At 44.3% G+C, this 21,569-nt stretch overlaps 1 protein-coding gene across 1 annotated transcript in view; it reads right to left on the reverse strand.

The window, feature by feature from the left end:
* Positions 1–9,272: 9,272 nt before the first annotated feature.
* Positions 9,273–21,569, reverse strand: part of HYDIN (HYDIN axonemal central pair apparatus protein) — a 342,406-nt gene continuing 330,109 nt past the window's right edge. Inside the window, 3 exon segments of the mRNA XM_007462964.1 lie at positions 9,273–9,970; positions 11,568–11,792; positions 20,970–21,200. Coding sequence (XP_007463026.1) covers positions 9,488–9,970; positions 11,568–11,792; positions 20,970–21,200 — 939 coding nt within the window. The 3' untranslated portion in view covers positions 9,273–9,487.

Genomic DNA, 21,569 nt, shown 5'->3' on the forward strand with positions numbered 1-21,569 from the left:
CCAAGCATGGCCAGTGGCTACCCTATTGGACAGGGCAGGACTACAGTCCGTATTTCCTGACGCCCAGACTGGCATTCTTTAGTTTCACAGCCTGCTCTTTTCTACTCTTCTGAAATGACCCACCCACCAGACTTTATCACAACGGTTTGGCTGGAAAAAATACAAAAGTAAAATAACAGCAGACAAATCTTAATAAAATGTTCACAGACATCTTGTTTTGTAGATTGCGAAGAAAGCAAAATGTCAGATCATGGTTACACATACAGTGGTCCCCCGTCATCCGAGGTTTCAGTTACCAGTGGTCAACCGCAGGTCCAAAATATTAAATGGAAAATTCCAGAAATAAACAATTTCTAAGTTTTAAACTATATGCTGTTCTGAGTGGTGAGATGAAATCTCCTGCTGTCCCACCAGGACATGAATCATCCGTTCCTCCAGCACATCTATGCTGTATATGATATCTACCCATTTAGTAGGGTTATCAGATTGACTGTCGGTATCGCAGTGCTTATGTTCAAATAGCCCTTATTTTACTTAATAATGGCCCTAAAGTGCAAGGCTAGTGATGCTGGCCATTGGGATATTCTCTTACTGTGCCTAATTTATAAATTAAACTTTATCATACATATGTATGTATAGGAAAAAACAGTATATATAGAGTTTGCTACCATGCAAGGTTTCAGGCATCCACTGGGTGTCTGGAGACGTATCTCCCACAGATAAGAGGGTCCTACTGAACACGTAATAAGACTGCAGAAACAAGAAAGGTCAAATTATTCCTACTTCCGCTTGCAGGGAAGCGTGGTATGACAGAGGTAAAACAAACAGCCCTCTGAGCCTTGAGGTTTTGGACCTGATTTCTCCACTTGGTCAACTTACTGTCCCTTTCACTTCTCAGAAGCTGGGTAAGAAATGAGGCAGGTCAACATCCTTACAAATTCTCACGCTTCCCATCTCCCTCGCATCAGAGGCCAGTCTCTGATTTGCTCGTTTTGATGGAGACCACACTGAGGACGCACCATGTGCCAGGCACTGTGTTAAGCACCAGATATACGTTATAGCGCTTCATTCTCACCGCAGCCCTAAGCAGCACACAAACTTTACGTCGCTTCATTCTCACGGCAGCCCCTTTGGGACATCAGTAGGTTAAAGAACTTGGCCCACGTCACACAGTCAGAAGCAAAGCTGGGACTGCCAATCTCCTGCTCTTAAGCACGGCCCTAAGGGCTTGGAACCTGGAGTAGCAACCTGGAGTAGCTGCAAAGGCGTGAGGAGCTGCCCGGAGGAGCGGGACCCCTGCAGAACCAGGACGGAGTCCCGGCTCCGCTCTCCACGCCTATCCCGGGTGCCCGCGGCTCTTACCTGTCTATCTCCAGCGCTGCCACCTTCAGCTTTCGTAGAGCTTGTCATTGAGGGCGCGCACGGTGTTGGGCGTGAGCGGCGCGAAATCCTTTTCGGGGCTCATGGTGGCAGCTCGGGGCGATTCCTGGAGCCCCGCGACTCCTCGGCCCGCGGCAGCCCGGGCCGCGCCGGGGCTAGGGGGGTCTGCGGCTCCGCGCTGCCTCCGGCGCCGGCTCATGGACCACGACGCCCCGGGCCGCCTGTCTCGCTCCGCCGCCGCGCGCCGCCTCGGAACCGGGGCCGGGTCCCCGTCTCCGCACACCTACCACCTACCGCCCAACCGGTCAGGAGTCCCACTTGAAACCCGCACTGCAGTTTTTAAAGGGCAACAGCCATGTTACTTGGATCAGGTGACTCTGCAGCAGCTTCCGCCTTCCGCCGTTAGGACCCGCCCCTCTCCAGCCACGCTCCCGCACGCACCTGCAGGGGGTTTGGCCACGCCCCCTAAGGCTTCACCTTCTCCCCTCACACTCCAGCTTTCGACCCCAACAGTCTGAGTCTGGTTTGAGACCTGCTTTATGGGGCCTGTATTACATGCAGTCAACTGCCCGCACGTGGTAGGCTTGGCACTTGGTGGGCTTCTGTAGATGTTCGTGAGAACGAAGGGGCTCCTGGAGCCTGACTCGCTTAGGATAATTTATTCTATACTTACTGAATCTGCTAGTTCATTCACTACTTAGTCACCAGTCAATATCTCATATGACAATGTTTCCCGCATTGGAGTAACACCATCTTGATTTTCGCTATGTCCTAGCCACTTGTACTGTTATTTTAAAAGTACTTTCTAATCAACTCACTTTAAAAAAATCTTAAATTCATTCTTTAGCCTTGCTTATGCCTTAAAATCATGGGTTTGAGTAGTGACATTTTTCTAAAACATATAAATTGCAATTAAACACAGAACTATCTGCCTACCATCTAAAATCTCAGGTACCAACAGTAGCTGTCACCCCACCATTTGGGACTCAGGATGTGTTTATCATGCTCTGATACCTTGGAGGCCTGGGTTACAGACAGCAGAAGCCCCAAATGTGTTGACTGCAGGTCTCCAGGTGGATCCACTATAAAGCGGCCCCTCCAAGTGCTTTGAAGTTTCACACTAAATAGTGGAACAGAAGTTGAAGCTGTGTGATATAAAGCACTTTATGGATGCAGTGTGGCTAAAGATACAGTAACAGGGAGATGCATCAGAGTTCCTTATCATAAGCTTCCATAGTGAACAGGGACTTAGGACAAAGCTATAATACCACAGTGGAACCCAATGAGGATTAATATTGTTAAAAAACAAAATTCAGCTGAGTAAATCTGAGGATCTAATTGGCTTTATTCAACAGTTCATGACTCTGGCAGCATCCCATCTAGCAGACGGGAGCTTCAAGGGGCTCAACAAAATGGAAGGCTTTTATAGGCAGAAGCGGGTGGCAGCTAGGAATGAAGTGGATTGTTTCAGGCATGTCATCTTCCTTTGGGGAAAGGGGGTGTTTATCATGCAGATTACTTTACCAGAGCTGATCAGGTAATTCCAGATTAACTAGTTAAAGGTCATATTGCTGGGAGAAGCTGAAACTACAAGTAGGTTAGATATTAAGTCTTGGTTTGCTGACGTGAGTTTAGCACAAGTGAATCAATTTGGGGCCTGTTTCTTTTTTTTAGCAATATGAAATAACACTGGTCGTACTTTTTCCTAATGAGTGAAAAGCAGTCCTGTAAAGCTTATAACAGTCTTGAAAATGGAGTGTTATCCTCAATCAACAGATCAGAATCTATGGGACACAAGTGAGGGGCTATGGTACACAGAATTCTAAGATGGTCCCTAAGAGTCCCACCCTTTTTGCTATACACCCTGTGCAATCCCCTCCCTTCAACTGTGATTAAGTCTTGTAAATATGATGGACTGTCATTCTAACAATTGTCATGTTATATAGCAGAAGATACTTTGCAGATCTAATTAATGTCCCTAATTAGTTGACTTTGAGTTACTAAAAAAGGAGATTATCCTGGGTGGGCCTGACCTAATCAGCAGAGGCCTTAAAAGAAGTTAGGAGAGATTTTAAATGGGAGAGATATTCTTCTGCTGGCCCTGAGGAGTCGATAATAACAACAGTGAACTGTCTATGATGGATCACTTGGTAAGGACCTGAGAGTGGTCTTTCGTCGCTAAAATTGGTCCCCTGTTGTCAGTTGCCAAGAAAATGATACGTCAGTGAAATGGCTGCCAGGAAATGAATATCATCAACACACTGAAGGAGTTTGGAAGATAATCTTTCTCCAGCTGAGCCTCCAAGATGAGGATGCAGCTGGCTGGCACATTGATTTCAGCCTGTGGGAGCCTGAGCCAAGAACCCAGTTTAGTACCTTTTGGACTCCTGACCCATGGCAACTGAGATAAGACATTTGTGTTGTTTTAAACTGCTAGATTTGTGATAATCTGTTATGCAGCCATAGAAAACAAATACAGGAGCTATCCCCAAACTCAGCAAGTCATGGAGGAATTGTGTCTAGAAAAATCTGTGAAAAATGTGCTTTCCTTTACTGGTGGGGTTTTCACAGCTTTTAAAACCCTTGCCAACACAATCTGACAAATGAAGGTGGGTGCACCAACAACCTGAAAACTGCCCCAAATACAGATTCATCTCTAGAAGAAAATGTATTGCCTAATAGGTTCCTCCCCTTACCTTGATACCAAGTAGCACTGATAAGGACATTTCTAAATGTCTTGCAAAGTTTATGTCTTTAGAATTTTGATGATGGTTGAGGTAAAACAATGCAAAAAAAAAAATCAATGGGAATGATTTGGATCTATTTCTCTAGTGTCTATTCATTTCCACTAGATCCATATCTAATATAATCTTTCATCTGTTTCTTTTGCTGTTTGGTTTGGCTTTTTCTTAAAGCTGAACTGAATTTCCCATGGGTCATAATGTGATACAATTTTTTAACAATTGAAACAGTAAGGAAATGTTTTTTTACCAGAAGGAACTCTTTTCTTCTGAAATCACATTCTGGCCTAGGCTGCTAAGAAACCAGTTTTTCATTCAAGGCTGAAACCAATGCTTTGTCTTACCTTTAGTTCAGAAGTTCCTGAAAATAACGGTTATTATTTTTCTGACATCTTGGAAAATGTCAGCTAGTTAAGGTTATTTATGCATAATTGGACTGGCGTTGGTACCGAGAATAAAGCCCAAGGGCCACCATTGCCTTCTCTATGTGCTCGCTTCTCCTCTGTCCCTGGTGGCCAGGCCTGCTGTGCTCAGACTCTTCCAGACTAGTGGATAATTAGTATGTCTGGTTGCACAGTGGCCATCATTTCACAGTTATAACTCATCTACACATATGTGTGATGAGGCCTGGTTGGTGTTACATAGCTTATGGGCATTGTTGCAAGAGGGTGCTGGTGACACTGTAAGAAACTGAACCCGAATCTTGAATTGCACAAAGCAGTTTCTCCAACAGCAGTGTGATTTTGCTGGAGTGTCAGGGCAAAATGTTGAGGCATAGTATGAGAGGTTTGGGACATCCCAAACTTGGGATTTCTTCAGATCCAGCAGGCCCTCATGACGTCACAGTATAATCACCTCTGACCTGAGGCAGGACTCGCCCAAAGAAGTGGTTAGACTTAGGATGCCACACTCACCAGGGCCTCTGTGTCGAACAGTGTCAGGGGGCCTCATTCACGTTGTTTTCCATGCACAGTGGTCTCTGGAATTGTGCCACCTGGGCCCGGATATTTTCTGAACACCCCCCAGTGAGATGTCTCCTGGTTTCCTTTGCTGAGAATGCGTTCTTTCAAATGTAACTTCCACTAGCTTTCGTCAGAATGCTTGTTTTCACCAAGCCTCCCCTTCAGCTCTCCGCTGAGCGACATTCCAAACTTGCCAATATGAAACGATTTTGTCATTGCCTTTTTTGAGGCCAAGAAAACATAAGAACCACCTATAGGAAAGCGATGTACCCCATCTCAAGTCATCCGGGAAGGGGGTTCATGCTGGGGCAGGGTCTGAGCTGGGTGCTTGGTCCCAGGGTGGCCGGTCTGCCTCCTCACTCCAGGCCTGAGGCTTGGGCTCTAGACTCAGTGGCTTGGGGGGTAGCTGGAGCGGGGCTGAAGGAGGGGAGCTGCCCCTGGCCACCTAAAGGCACCATTTTGCAGGTGGTGACACTGGGAAGTGGCCACTTTCTGTAGCAGCCAGTGTCTGGGGTGGTGGCTGGAGCCCTGCAGCCTCAAGGGAACATATCTGAGTCCTGACCTTCACAGTTAGAGGAATCTCTTGTTTTTTGATTAATTAATTAATTTTTGGCTGCGTGGGGTCTTCGTTGCTGCGCGCGGGCTTTCTCTAGCTGCGGTGAGCGGGGGCTACTCTTCGTTGCGGTGTGTGGGCTTCTCATTGCGGTGGCTTCTCTTGTTGTGGAGCACATACTTCTAGGTGAGCAGGCTTCAGTAGCTGTGGCTCGCGGGCTCAGCTGTTGCGGCTTGCGGGCTCAGCAGTTGCGGCTTGCGGGCTCTAGAGCACACGCTCAGTAGTTGTGGTGCACAGGCTTAGTTGCTCCGTGGCACGTGGGATCTTCCCGGACCAGGGCTCCAACACGTGTCCCCTGCATTAGCAGGCGGATTCCTAACAACTGCTCCACGAGGGAAGTCCCAGTTAGAGGAATCTTGAGTCTCATCACACTCCGACTGTGACCGTGGGTGCTTTAGCCAACTTCTACGTGGCTTCCTCCATCTTTCCTGCAGTCTTAACGATTGTTTATCATACTAGGTTTAGAAGTGTTGAAAAGGTACCCGTTTAGAAGAAGGTGGTGGTGGGCCAATTTCTCCCCTCCCCCCAGCTCTGCCTCTGGGGAGTGGGTGGGAGGAGGGACTTTGGGGGGCGGGCAACCATTTCATTCACTTCGTCTGAAAGCAGAGTTGGTGAGACTCCTCTCCAGGGCTCTAATGAAGAGCGTTAGGGCTGTGGATTCAGCAAAGTCTCAAGTTCTGCTGGCGCCTTTAAAGCAGTGCTCTGCGTTGCAGTGTGCACACAAACCCCCTGGAGATGTCATTAAAATGCAGATTCTGGGGCTTCCCTGGTGGTGCAGTGGTTGAGAGTCCGCCTGTTGATGCAGGGGACGCAGGTTCGTGCCCCGGTCCGGGAAGATCCCACATGCCGCGGAGCGGCTGCGCCCGTGAGCCATGGCCGCTGAGCCTGTGCGTCCGGAGCCTGTGCTCCGCAACGGGAGAGGCCACAACAGTGAGAGGCCCGTGTACCGCAAAAAAAAAAAAACAAACCCAAAAAACAAACAACAAAAAATGCAGATTCTGACTCAGTAGGTCTGGGGCCGGGCCTGAGAGCCTGAATTCCTAGCAAGTTCCCATGTGATGCTGATGTGAGGAGGCGGTGGCTTCAGATCAGTAGCAAACATCGCCCAGGGCTTGGCAGAAATGTGAATTCTCGGGCCCGCCCAAACCTACTAAATCAGGCTCTCTGAGGGTGGCCCAGCAGTCTGTGGTTTAGCAAGTCCTTGGGGAGATTCTGATAGATACTAAATTTGAGAACCAGCGGTTTCTTCAGACTCCGTGTATTTGCCAGTTAGCAGACTAGCTCGTTGGGCTCTGTGCCCTCTCAGTTTGCTGCTTAGTGTGTTGTTTGCTCATTTAATCACTGGGCGTATCTGTAGTCTTGTTCTCTTGTCTTTATTCCTATCAGCAGGGTCTTTAGTGGCTACAAAAATGAACTATTAAGTGTGCGTCTGCAGATGCTTTAGGACAGGCTTTATTTGGTACTAGCTGTGTGTCAAGTGTAATGGGCTGAGGGGTGGCAGGAGGTACAAAGAGATGGAAGAATCTGTCCATTAAACACACACCATTGTAAAGCAATTATACTCCAATAAAGATGTTCAAAAAAAAAGGACATATGCATCAGAAAAAAAAAAAAAAAAGCAGAAAAAACACCTCTAGTAGCTATAAGGTCTTGTTAAAACACAGGTTTCTGGGCCATAACCCTGGAGTAGAATTCTGACTCAAGAGGTCTGGGGTGGGCCCTGAGAATTTGCATTTTTAATAAATTCCCAGGCAATGCTGAGGCTGCAGGTCCAGGGATCATTTTTGAGCGCCACCTCTTTGGAGCATCCATTCCCAAATGGCCATCTTCTTTTATGCCTCCATCTTCTCTTGCAGGTAGGCTGGAGGGGATGAGGAGAGAGCAGGTGGTGGACGCCGGGGACCCTCAGGCATAGGTGAGTGTGTGCATTTGTGCAGAAGCAAGTCCACTCCAGGGCCAGTCTTTAACCACCTTTATTTCAACAGGCGGTGCCAACAGGTAAGTGGCTCTACTAATACCACTGCAGGCCCCAGGGGAGAGTCTGCACATGCCCGCTTCTCTTTGGAGGTGGGGCTTCCACGGTGCTTTCCTTCTGAAGAAAGGCACCAACTAGAACGTCACCCTTTATGTGCACACAAAATGGCTGCAGTTTAAAATATATGACACTGGGACGTGGTCCTCTCTCTAGAAGTAGATTCCTGCCTGGTTGCACCATTAATGGCCAGGTGGGTTTTGATCTGTAGCACTGGTTCTCAACACTGCCACACAAGCTGAAAGGAAATGATGCCATGTCCCTCCCCAGACAGATTAAATCAGTATTTGGGGAGGTGGGGTCTGGACCAGAATTAGGTGGAGAATCACTGCTCCATAGGCTGAGTGCTGTGCACAGGGCTGGGGGTGGGGAACTGGGGTGTCTTTTAGCATCCCTCCAGGACCCGGCCTTCAGCGAGAACTTTCTGTGGGAAACAGATATGGGATTCAGAGATGGAGGGAGCATCCCGACCTCTGTCCCTGCAATAACTACCCTCATGTATCTGCTCATTGCTTTGAAAGTAGTGACTTATTTGGCTTTTATGTGAAAGCAGAATAAGATACCATGTCAAAGTAGAGTCATGGCTTTAAAAAGCCATGGGTTTTAAAAAGAAACTGCGGTGGGCTTCCCTGGTGGCGCAGTGCCGACGCAGGGGACACGGTTTCGTTCCCCGGTCCGGGAAGATCCCACATGCCGCAGAGCAGCTGGGCCCGTGAGCCATGGCCGCTGGGCCTGCGCGTCCGGAGCCTTTGCTCCGCAACGGGAGAGGCCACAACAGTGAGAGGCCCGCGTTGCCATATCTGAGTCTTCTGGGATAGTCGATGCTCAAGGAATCATAATATTATGGATTGCATGGAAAATTTTGCGAAAGAGAATTTTACACCTTCGTAGTGGGGGACTTTCTGGGACATCTCATTTTCTACCGGATTTCTCTATCCAGATCGATGAATACGCATTTGTTAATATTACCACAGTTCCCTTTGGTTGAATTTTGTTTCTACATTAAGCACTAAGGATACAATTAAAAACAAACAAAACAAGACAAATTAGTGCCATTAAGCCTTATATTCATTTTTTAAACTGATAGATCAAGGTCCTACCTAGCCATTTGTTTGCCTGGGAGAAGCCTATCTGCTGACACTGTTTTGTTGTATTCAGAACAATAGGATATGAGAGTGCAGTATTTTCTGAATCTCTCTAGTTTGAAGAATTTCCAGAATTAGCCAGCTCTAAGTGGGTCGCTGTGTATTGCTGAACTTCTAGGGGTTTTATTTTCATGTGATAGAACCCTCAGAAAATTTAAAGCAAAGAATGGAAATAGTGAAAATGTTATATTCACAAAAAAAAAAAAAAAAAAAAAAAAGAAACTGCGGGGCCCCAGAGTCATACACTGCTAAGTGCTGTATGATGGAAGGTCATGAGTGTAAGACCTGTGTCATCTTATTAAACATGAGCATTATTACATAGTGCTTGGGCTTTGGAGATATATTAAGAAACTAAATGAAAAGACTTGCCCTTGTCAAGTAAAATATAGCTCTGTTTCGTGTAGTTACCATGTTTAATATGGAATATCTATATTTCATACAGATATCTGGAATTCATATAAGCGGAAATAAGTGCCCCTGTAATTGAATTGGAGGATAAAACAGTACCTTTAGAATTCTGATTATTTTCTCTATTCTTCGCAGGGCTAGAACAACACATAGGTATTAAGGCTGAGGAGATGGCTTTTCCATGATGCCGCGGGCCCTGGTTCCCGCTAAGGGGTGATCCCCTTCAGGTAATAAACCCATTTAATTCCAGTGTCGCTGCCTTCGCCGGGAGGGCAGGCTACAATCAGCTTGCTGGTGATGGGTGTTTTGCTGCCTGATGGGTTTCCTCCAAAGTAGACCGTGATGTTGTTGATCTTCTTGGGCTTCACGGAGTCTACGGCGCGGACAGAGAAGGCCGGGTTCTCCACCGTGAAGGAGAAGGTGACCGGGTGATGGAAGACGCTCTTGAAGGGGATGACTATGTTGTACCCGGCTCGGATCAGGAAGGGGCCTTGCGGCTTGGGGGGCAGAGCCACTCCGAAGAGGGGGATGATGTACTCGCCGCCCACGAGCGATGACAGGCTCAGGATGCCCTTGCTCTCGCCCAGGCGGCTGGGCTCGAAGTACACCTCCACACTCACCTCGGTGCCGCCCTGCACCCCTGGGGCCGCGTAGATGAACTTTTCCGTGTGGAAGTCTGGACAGTCGGTCTGAAAGGAGAACAAACGCGCTCGGCTCACCCAGGACCCTGAAGAGCAAACCAGCAGTTCAGGTCCGTCCCTAGCCCTCCACCCTCCGACATGAGCAACTACGCTTGCGTGAGGACGGGCAGGTTATACAAAAGCTGTGCCCTTAAAACTCCCTTGAAGAGTAGGTGTTACTAGTTTATCCCCATTTTACTACAAAGAAACCAAGGCCAAGAGATGATAAATAGACACACAGTGGGATGATATGGGTGGCAGTCCTGGGTGCTGCCCCGCCGTATCCCGTGCTTCTTTCCTTCCACTGCCCCTGGAGGACCAGAGATTCTGGCTCCTCGTGGACGGGTGGGACTAGTTCTGGACAATAAGTTGAGAGTAGAAGTGCAAGGTGTCCCTTCCACACTAGAGCATTTATTTGCCAGAGCAAGTCCCTCTGGGGTCTTTTCACCCCTCTGCTGCTAGGACTGGAAACACCTGAGACAGTGGTTGCCCCTCAGCCTGGATCCCGGAGTGGCTGTGACGAGCAGAGTCCCCTGCTGACCCTCCCTGGATAGAGAAGCACGAATGGGAGACAAACCTTTGTTGTTTTAAGCCACTGAGATGTTGGGGCTGTTTGTTACTACAGAATAACCAGGCTTCTCCTGACGGATGGGGATGATCAAGAGTCTATGCCTCTTTAAAAATCGGGAATCACTACGTTGTACACCCGAAACTTATAAAATCCTGTACATCAACTATACCTCAGTTAAAAATAGAGCCTATGCCTTGTGACCATGGCCATGGGACTCTGATGATAACTGGGCACACGGCCACCCAGTGTAAGGCTACACTCCTAGCTCCCCTTGTTGCTGGGTGTGGTCACATGAAGTTTTCTTCAGTGGAATGTGAGTGGCAGTGACGTATGCAGCTTCCCCGTTTTCGCCAGGTAGCTGGCTGCAATGTGGATGTCACAGTAAACCATCTTGGTCTGTGTGCACCGAAGCAACTCCCTATAGAGGGAAGAGCATCAGGAAAGAAGGGTCTGGGTGCCTGATGTCATGGAGCTGCCATTCCAGCCCAAACTGCTTATGCCCACACTGCTATCTGAGAGAGGAATAAACTACTATTTTGTTGGTTTGTGGGGCTTTCTGTTTCAGTAGTTAATCCTATATTCACAATGATTTAATAGGTAACACATATGGAACACTTACTATGGGCCAGGATTAGTTTTATATACCTATTTAAAAATCCTGACAGCTATCCTGTGAGAGTGTTAGTAAACTATTCATACAAAGAGTAAACGGTGAAGCCAGGATTCAAATCCAGGTCTGTTGGATTCCACAGCCGATACTCATGACCACTAAGCTCTGTTGTCTCACTGTACTGACCACTGACTATGTTGTGGGAAGCAAAACTCCCTCTGCCCCAACCCCAGCTTGTTACGCTAGAAAGTCTGTGAGGAAGAACCCAGGCCTGGTACTCTTTGTTTCTAGCTGGGAGTTTCCAACTAGATGAAGCACCTGAGTCTGAGTTTCACAGTTCTGCAGCCCCCGTGTCCCCCTCCCATTATTTTGGAGCCCAGACTTCTGGAAAGCAAAGGGCAGAGGGTGAGGCAGGGGCTGCTCACCCTGCAGTAGTATTCTGTCTTCTGCCGGGCGTAATTGGTGAACTTGGCAAAGATGCTCTGGCCACTGCCGAGAACAGCCTGGAAGTGGACAGGCTTTTCAGGCAGTGCTGGTGTGGTCTTCAAACTGAGCTCATATGGGTAGTAACCCAAATCACTGTTGTGCAGTGTTAGTTTCCCGAAGGTTTCTCCAGCTTTCAAGGGCTGGAATTCAAATGAGAATGTGCCCTGCAAGAGAAGACGAAGGCTCGGGTGACGCTGAACGTCTGACCCATCCTCTGCCCCCCAGTGACCTCACAGCAGGTTGGTAGCAGTTGCTCATACTGACCTTGAGCCCGGGGAACCTCTGTCCAAACCAGCCCACTTTTCCTCCTCTGGACCCCTTCTACCTTTCCCTAGTCTGGGTATTTCTATATCTGGAATCTCTTTGAATCTAAAAATAGGTACTGGATCCACTCTTGAGAAGCCTAATTATGTAGATGGGGGTGGGTGGGCTGGAGGGGCAGGAGGGCTGAAGGTCAGGCAGTTCTTTCTTTGCTCATAGCCCATCTCTGAACAGTTTCCTGGGTTCTATCAACATGTGGGGGAGGCCTTCTCCTTCCTCTATTATCATCCAAAGCAAAACAAAACAAGAACCAAGGAGTACTGCTTATAATAGCAAAACAAGGGAAACAATTCAAGTGCATTAGCAGTAAGAGACTGGGTAAATAAAGTCTTCTTTATTCATGTCAGTGGAATATTACGTAGCCATTACAAAGGAAGAGGCAAAGCTCTAAGCGTTGAAATAAAAGGTGCTGGTAATATTTTAAGTGGAAGAAAGAAGGTTCTAGAAATGTATATAAAGCTCTAGAAATGTATATGAGCTTATTTTTGTGGAGAAGATTATGTCTATGTATGTACAGAAAAGACACAAGGGTATGTCGAATTGTTACCAGTAGTTATCTTAGGGTGGGGGAAATGGGACTGTGGGGACTTTTACTTTCTGTTTCATGTACTTCTGTAGGGTTAAAATTTTGTTTTTATCATGAGTAGGTTTTTTTTTTTTTTTTTTTTTTTTAAAACTACTTCTGGGCTTCCCTGGTGGCACAGTGGTTAAGAATCTGCCTGCCAATGCAGGGGACATGGTTTGAGCCCTGGTCTGGGGAGATCCCACACGCCACGGAGCAGCTAAGCCCGTGAGCCACAACTACTGAAGCCCGTGTACCTAGAGCCCGTGTTCCGCAACAAGAGAAGCCACTGCAATGAGGAGCCCGTGCACTGCAACGAAGTGTAGCCCCTGCTCGCCACAACTAGACAAAGTCCGCATGCAGCAATGAAGACCCAATGCAGCCAAAAATAAAATAAATTAAATTTATAAAAAAAAACAAAAGAAGACTACTTCTTCCTGAATAAAATAAAGAGGATATCGCTAAAATTATTGTAGGTGTTTAACAGACAATACAGTACAAAAATTTACATGATCTTACCACAGTTAAAAAAATTTGGATGAAAATGGACAAATGTATAAACAAATATAAGTTACAGAAACAGACTCAAAAAGATAAAGAAAACCCATATAGTCCTATAACCATTAAAGATATTTAATCAATAATAAAACAAAAAATTTCCCTTAACAAAATTCCAGATCACAAAGCTTTACTTTTAAGTTCTACCAATCTAATATTCCACAAGTTCTTCTAGAGAAAAGAAAAAGAGGAAACCTACCTCAACTTGACATCAGAATCCAACAAGGAGAAAGGAAAATTGGATGCTAGTTTTCCTACTGAACATATACATACAAAATGTCTAATAAAAAATATTATCCAACTGATCCAGCAACATATAAAAAAGAGAATACTACATCACTAAGTTGGGCTTATTCCATGAATGAAAAGTTGGTTTAACACTGGAAAAACCAATCCGTTGCCACATTAACAAATTAAAAGAAAAACAATCAAATGAGCATCTCAATAGATGCAGTAAAAGTATTTGATAAGACTCAACATCCATTCATAGTGTTTTTAAAAAAGCTCTTCGCAAAGTAGGAATAGAAGGAGATACCCTTAATCTGATAAAGGGTACCTATAAGAAACCCAAAACAAACATCGTAACAAACGGTGAAACTTTGAAAGCTTTCCCTTCAAGATCAGGAACAAGACGATGCCTTCTGTTGCCTTTCTGGTCAACATTGTTCTGGAGGTCCTAGATAGCCCTATAAGGCATGAAAAAGTACTTAAAGGAAAAGGTTTAGAATGGAAGAAACAAAATTGTAATTACTTACAGGTGATATGGTTGTACATGTACAAAATCTACAATTTAAATTATTATTAAGTGAATTTTATTTATAAGATGTTTGGGTAAAAGGTGATATACAAAAATCAGTTATATTTCTAAATGATTGCAACAAATATTTAGAATATAAAATTTTAAAAAGATGCTATTTATAATAGCATCAAAATATACAAAACCTAGAAATAAATCTAACAAAAGATGAGTAAAGCCTCTACATAGAAAACAAAAAACATATTATTGAGAGAAATTAAAGAAGACAATGGAGATTTGCTCATGGGTTGGAAATCTCAATACTGTAAAGATTCAAATTCTCCCCTATGACAGACAGGCTCCAAGACAGTCCCCAGTAACCCCTACTTCCTGGTATTCACACCCTTGTATAGTCCTCTCCCACACTGAACCAGGTTGGTCTATGTGACCACAAGTATGTGGCAGAAGAGATGGCATGTCACTTCTGAGATTAAGAGGAAAAGACTGTGGTTTCTGTCTTGTGCACCCTCATTCTTCTTTGCTGCCTCACTTTCTTTTATTTTTTTAATTTTTAATATTTTTGGCTGCGTTGGGTCTTCGTTGCTGCGCGCGGGCTTTCTCTGGTTGCGGTGAGGGGGGTCTACTCTTCATTGTGGTGCGCGGGCTTCTTATTGCGGTGGCTTCTCTTGCTGCAGAGCACGGGCTCTAGGCATGCAGGCTTCAGTAGTTGTGGTACGTGGGCTCAGTAGTTGTGGTGCATGGGCCTAGTTGCTCCGTGGCATGTGGGATCTTCCCGGCCCAGGATCAAACCTGTGTCCCCTCCATTGGCAGGCGGATTCTTAACCACTGGGAAGTCCTCTCACTTTCTTTTAGATCGTTCACTCTAAGGTACGTGAGCTGCCTCGTTGAAAGCAGCTCGTGGGAGAAGACACATGGTGAGGAACTGAAGCCTCCAGCTAACAGCCAGCAAGGAACTAGGACCTTTCCAACAACCAACCACATGAGTGAGTTTGGAAGCAGATTATCCAGCCCCAGTCAAGCCTAGGGATGCCTGTCAGTCCTGGCTGACAACTGACATCCTCATGAAAGCCCCTGAGCCAAAACCACCCGGTTAGGCGGCTGCTCTTAGATTCCTGATCCTCAGAAACTGTGTAAGTAATAAATGTCTGTTGTTTTAAGTTGCTGAGTTTTGGAATAATTTGTTGTGGATCAACAGAAAACTTATACATTCTTTTTTTTTTTTCCTTCTGCACCATGCAGCTTGTGGGATCTTAATTCCCCGACCAGGGATTGAACCCAGGCCCTTGACAGTGAAAGCGTGGAGTCTTAACCACTGGACCACCAGGGAATACCCCAGAAAACTTATACATTCTTAAAATAATCTATAGACTTAATTTAATCCCAATCAAAATCCCAACAGAGTTTTTTTTTTTTTAAGGAACTTGACAAGCTGATTTAAATATATATATGGAAATGCAAAGGGCCAACAATGCAATGCTATTCTTGCCAAGGTACTCTTGAAGAAAAAGAATATAAGAGATTATTAAGTCTTAATATAAAGCTAGAGTGATTGCTTGCTTGGCCATATATCAAACTATACTATAAAACTGCAATAATTAGGATGCCGTGGTATTGGTACAAGTTCAGAAATTGAGTCATTATTATATTATAGGAAACCTAGAACAGATCCATGCATATATGGACACTTGATTTATTTCACAAATGGCCGTGTAAATCAGTGCGGAAAAGACGGTCTTTGTAGTAACACAGTCTGAGATGATTTATATTCACTTGGAGAAAAGGGAAACTTGACTCTTGCCTCACATCATACATTAAAACCAGTTCCAGGTTTTGAGCAAGATGATAGCAGCAGCCGCTGCACAGTCTTCCCAAATCCCCCACAAAACACTCAGACCAACCAGCTTAACAACAACATCTATAACATAACTAAGTGAAAGGATAAGCTACCAACTCCAAAAGATGGGTGAGTAGGGCTGATGACTCACAGCCATGAGACTGGTGTGAGTAAGCCACTGTCTGGGAGGAGTGGGAGAGAGCACAATGGAACATCAGTCTGAGAGCCAGAGAATCACCCTAGATTGAGGGTCCCATTCAACCTGGGAAACTTGACGGGACAACTGACAACAGCAGCCTAAGCTGGAAGGATGATCTCAGGCTCTAGTTTATCACTAACTGCAAACATGTCACAATAAAATTGGGTGACGTGGGGCAGCTTAAAACCAAGTTACTTAAAGTACCTTCTAAGACAAAACCTTGTGCCGAGAGAAACCTCTGAGAGTAGAATCTATTTGACTGTGACTGAGACACTGAGGGCAAAGGAAAGATAAAGCTCAGATAAAGGTGAGGAGAAAAAAGAAAAAAAACCCCTAAAAAGTACAAAGCTGTATTTTAAAAAATATTTGTGGTAACAACAGAAGAGAGAATCTTAGTTACGTGAAGCTACAAAAGGTATCCAGGGCCACGTTTTCCTTCTAAAAGCATGGAAAAAGTTAGAATGAACAACGGAAAAGGAATAAAAAAGGTGAATGATAAGCAGAATAATATTGCTATAGACAATGAAGACATGCCAGGAAGAGATCACTACAAAACAAAGAGAAAAAGAAAACATAGAACAGATAAGATAAACAGGAAGTACAGATTTGCATGTACACCTGAATACGTCACTATTTACACTCAATATATATGGTGTGAATGCTCAAGTGAAAAGGAAGCCTTGCTAGACTGGGTTAAAAAACCAAATCCATCTCATGTGTACACTGTTTATAAGAGACACGTTTAGATTATACGGATAGAGAAAGATTGAAAGTATGATGATTAAAAAAACCCCACACCATGCAAATGCTAATCAAAAGAAACCTATATTAATATTAGACAAAATAGATTTTAAGGCAAAAAGTGTTACTACAGACAAAGAAGATCATTTTATAATGAAAAGAGTTTCAAGTCACCAGAAAGATATTATAATTTTTATTTAACTAGTAATATAGCTTCAAAGTATATACATAAAGCAAAACATGACAGAACTACAAAGATAAATAGACAGATCCACAATCATAGTAGTATATGTTAATATACTCTCCTAAAACTGATCAAACAAGCAGACAAAACTATCAGTAAGGCTAAAGAAAACTGAACAACAAAACAGCAAATACATTCTTCTCGAAAAGAGATGGAGGATTTTTAAAAAAGACTATATTGGGCCATAGAGAGTGTCTAAAAAAATTCTAGAGTACTGAAATAATATGGAATATATTCTCTGACCACAAAATAATTTTAAAAAGTGGTAACTAGAAAAATCCACATCTTTGGAAATTAAGAAACTTCTAATAAACCAGGAGTCAAAAAAGAAGTATTAATAATAGTGAAAATTAGAACACTTTTGAACTTAATGATAAAAAATATTACATATAAATATAAAAACTTGCATGCTGCAGCTAAAGCAGTACTTAGTGGGAGATTTATAATCTTAAGTGTGTACATTAGAAAATAAAGAAGACTACAAGTTAATTCCCTAAGCGTTTATCTTTGAAATTAGTTAAGGCAACACTAACCCAAAGGAAGCAAAAGGAAGGGAATAACAAAGATAAGAGTGGAAATCAATCAACTAGAAAGCAACCATACAATAGAGCGTAACAACAAAGCCCAAAGATGCTTTTTTGGAAAAAAAAAAAAAAAAAAGTTGAGAAACCTCTAGCAAGGTTGATCAAGAAACAAAGAGAGAAGGCACAATACCCAATATTAGAAACGAAAAGGGGGACGTCACATAAAAAAGGTAATAAGATTCGTGCGGTGAGACCCAAAGTTCTTATGCGGTTGTCTAAAATGAAAAAACACGTCAGCCGGGCCTCTGGTAGCTCCCTGTGTGCTAAATGTGTCAGTGACAGGATCAAACATGCTCTCCTTATTGAGGAGAAGAAAATCGTTGAGAAAGTATTGAAGGCGAAAGCACAGAGTCAGAAAGCTAAATTAAAAATGAAGCTTCTTTTGACAGCCTCTTCAATAAGTGGTGCTGGGAAAACTGGACAGCTACACGTAAAAGAATGAAATCAGAACACCTCCTAGCACCGTACACAAAAATAAACTCAAAATAGATTAAAGACCTAAAAGTAAGCCTGGACACTATAAAACTCTTAGAGGAAAACATAGGCAGAACACAGTAAGATCTTTTCTGACCCACCTCCTAGAGTAGTGAAAATAAAAACAAAAATAAACAAATGGGACCTAATTAAACTTAAAAGCTTTTGCACAGCAAAGGAAACCATAAACAAAACGAGAAGACAACCCTCAGAATGGGAGAAAACATTTGCAAGCAAAGCAACCGACAAGGGATTAATCTCCAAAATATACAAACAGCTCATGCAGCTCAATATCAAGAAAAACAAACAACTCAATCGAAGAATGGGTGGAAGACCTAAATAGACATTTCTCCAAAGAAGACATACAAATGGCCAACAAACACACAAAAAGATGCTCAACATCACTAATTATTAGAGAAATCCAAATCACAACTACAATGAGGTATGACCTCACGCCGGTCAGAATGGCCATTATCAAACACTCTACAAACAATAAATGCTGGAGAGGGTGTGGAGAAAAGGGAACCCTCTTGCACTGTTGGTGGGGATGTAAACTGATACAGCCACTATGGAGAACAGTATGGAGGTTCCTTAAAAAACTAAAAATAGAGCTACCATATGATCCAGCAATCCCACTACTGGGCATATACCCTGAGAAAACCATTCAAAAAGACACATGCACCCCAATGTGCATTGCAGCTCTATTAACAATAGCCAGGACATGGAAGCAACCTAAATATCCATCAACAGAAGAATGGATAAAGAAGATGTGGTACATATATACAATCGAATATTACTCAGCCATAAAAAGGAACGGAATTGTGCAATTTGCAGAGAAATGGATGGACCTAGAGAATGAGTGAAGTAAGTCAGAAAGAGGAAAACAAATATCGTATAATATCACTTATTTGTGGAATCTGGAAAAATGATACAGATGAACTTATTTGCAAAGCATAAATAGAGACACAGATGTAGAGAACAGATGTATGGATACCGGGGGTGGGATGAATTGGGAGATTGGGATTGACATATATACACTACTATGTATACGATAGATAATTAATGAGAACCTATGGTATAGCACAGGGAACTCTGCTCGATGCTCTGTGGTGACCTAAATCGGAAGGAAATCCAAAAAAGAGGGGATATACGTATACGTATACCTAATTCACTTTACTGTACCGCAGAAACTAACACAACATTGTAAAGCAACTATACTCCAATAAAAATTAATTTTTAAAAAATGAGGCTTTTTTGAGTACCAAAAAAAATAAAAAAACAAAAAAAAGGTAATAAGAGGATAGTAACGTTATACCAATATTTTCACTATATTGATGAAATGGAAGTGCTCTTATTACTGACTGAAGAAGAAACAGAACATCTAAATAGTCCAATAACCCACTGAAAGAATTAAATCAGTAGTAGACAATCTTCCCACAAAGAAAACACCAGTCCTCAGTGGCTTCACCAGTGAGTTCAAAGAAGACATAATTTCAATCTTTTATAAACTCTTTCACAGAACTGAGACAGTGAGAAAATTAGCAAAAGTGACACCCAAACTGGACAAAGAGTATGAGGAAGGGAAACTGTGGTCCATTCTCATTCATGAGCACAGAGGCAAATCTCCTACACAGAGTATTACCCAACTAAAATCAATCTGTATGTAAAAAGGGAGTTATCAGTCTATGAGGAGTCTATCAGATTGGTAAACTTTAAAAAATTCTGACAATACCAAGGGTTGGTGAACTCGCATTGCTGATTGGCAGTTATCTACTGATTGGCAGTTAGAGGCAGGCACACCCTATGACCCAGGGATTCCACTCCCTGGGTGTACACTGTGGAGAAATACAGGTGTGTGTGCACCAAGAGGGCGCTTGTGCAAAAAGAACCACAGCAGCATTTTCCACAATAGCCAAATGTTGAAACCAACACAAATGTCTGGCCATAGTAGGATGGATATCTAAATTGTGGTCTAGTCATTTAGGATAGTCTACAGCGGTGAGGATGAATGAACCTCAGCTGTGGGCAACGGCATGGAGGACCGCCACAATTCACAACTCTGAGCGAAAGAAATAAAACATTACAGAATGTATATAGTATGATTTCTCTTGCATAAAGTTCAAAAACAGGCAGAACTAAACTATATTGCTTAAAAGCAAGACATGATCATTACAAAATAAGGATAGTGGCAACTTTTAGGAGTGAGGGAGAGAGGGTGTCTGGGGAGGTGGCAAGTTTTAATTTCTTGGCCTGGGTATTGGTTTAACAGATATTTATTTCATAATTTTTTGTTTACACAAACGTTTACATGCATATACATGTTTATATGTACACATGCATATATGTATATGTATGTTTTATATACTTTTCTGTATAGTTCACAGTGAAAAATATAAAAATACAATAAAATAAAGGGCATGGAGACTCTCTCTGAAGAACAAAACAGATAACTAGATTCTGAAAGTGAAGGAAGAGACAGAGTGGGAGTGCAGGGAACAGGTCTGGTGGGCTGAAGTTGGGGAAACAGAAGAGATTTTGATGGAATCCGGAGTGACAAACTGACGAAAAGAGCATTTATCTTCCCACCAGTTCATAACTCTGGGCCATGTCTGCTCAACCACTGTCAAAGCCTTCTTGTGCCACCTCCCTGAAGTGGTCTGCGCATAAACAAGCACACAGACAAATGTGTGTGTTGTACACTTGATACACTATTATGTGTCCCTTGCTGTCCTTTTCACCACATATGTTCTATGTGACTTATGTAATTAGGAAAAACAAGGAGAATATTTGAAATTTGAGCAAGGCAAACAAACACATAATAGAGACAAGTCCCTTTTACATGCCCGAACCAAAGCTCTGTGTGGCCCTGGTTTACGTGAGGACTTGGGCAGCAGAGGAAAGGAGAGAGCAGGAGCGCTGTCGACCGGTCGATCATCCCCTGCCCCCACCCCGACCACCACCACGGCTGGCCCAACTAAGGGATGCAGAACGTGAATCCAGAGGCTCCCTGGGCAGAGCCTCCAGCACAGATACGGGGGCGGGGAGCCCCTGGTAGGCAGGGCCATACCTCAGAGTTGGCCGCCACCACAAACTGGGAGGGCAGGCTGATGTCGGGCACCCTGCATTCCGTGGAGAAGGTCACCGAGTAGGGCAGGGGGTTCTCCACCCTGATGGAGGCCGACGTGCTCTGCCGGACAGGGCTCACCATCTCGATGGTTTTGATGATGCCTGAAGGGATGCCCTTGAAACTCACAGTGTAGTATAGGAACTCGTTGGTCACCTCGTTTCGGAAGATCACCTGGGTTCACAGAGAGAGTGGGAGGAAGTGGGGCAGAGCAGAGGGGTTAGCCCAGGGCCCTCCACCGTCTACACGATCCTTCTCCCTGTTCGCAGTGCATGGACGCATGAAGCACAGGGACCAGGCCGACACAGGCCCTCCCAGCCCCTGTGAACCCTGCCAGCCAGCCCTTCTCTTCAGGTATTCCGCTCTGGCTTCTCCCAGGTGAGAGAGCATGAAGGAGCCTGGGTTGCTTTAGGAGAGGCTAGAGCAGCACCGTCTAGTGCTGAAGATGAAGGTGTCCCCAGTGGGGACAGCTGAGTGGCCCTGGAGAACAAGCAAGACCTCAAGAGGTTCATGTTGTGGTGGGCTTCACTCCAATTCCTGCTC

The sequence above is a fragment of the Lipotes vexillifer genome, unplaced genomic scaffold (genome assembly GCF_000442215.2).
Source record: "Lipotes vexillifer unplaced genomic scaffold, Lipotes_vexillifer_v1.1 scaffold70, whole genome shotgun sequence".
In the NCBI taxonomy this organism is placed as follows: Eukaryota; Metazoa; Chordata; class Mammalia; order Artiodactyla; family Lipotidae; genus Lipotes; species Lipotes vexillifer.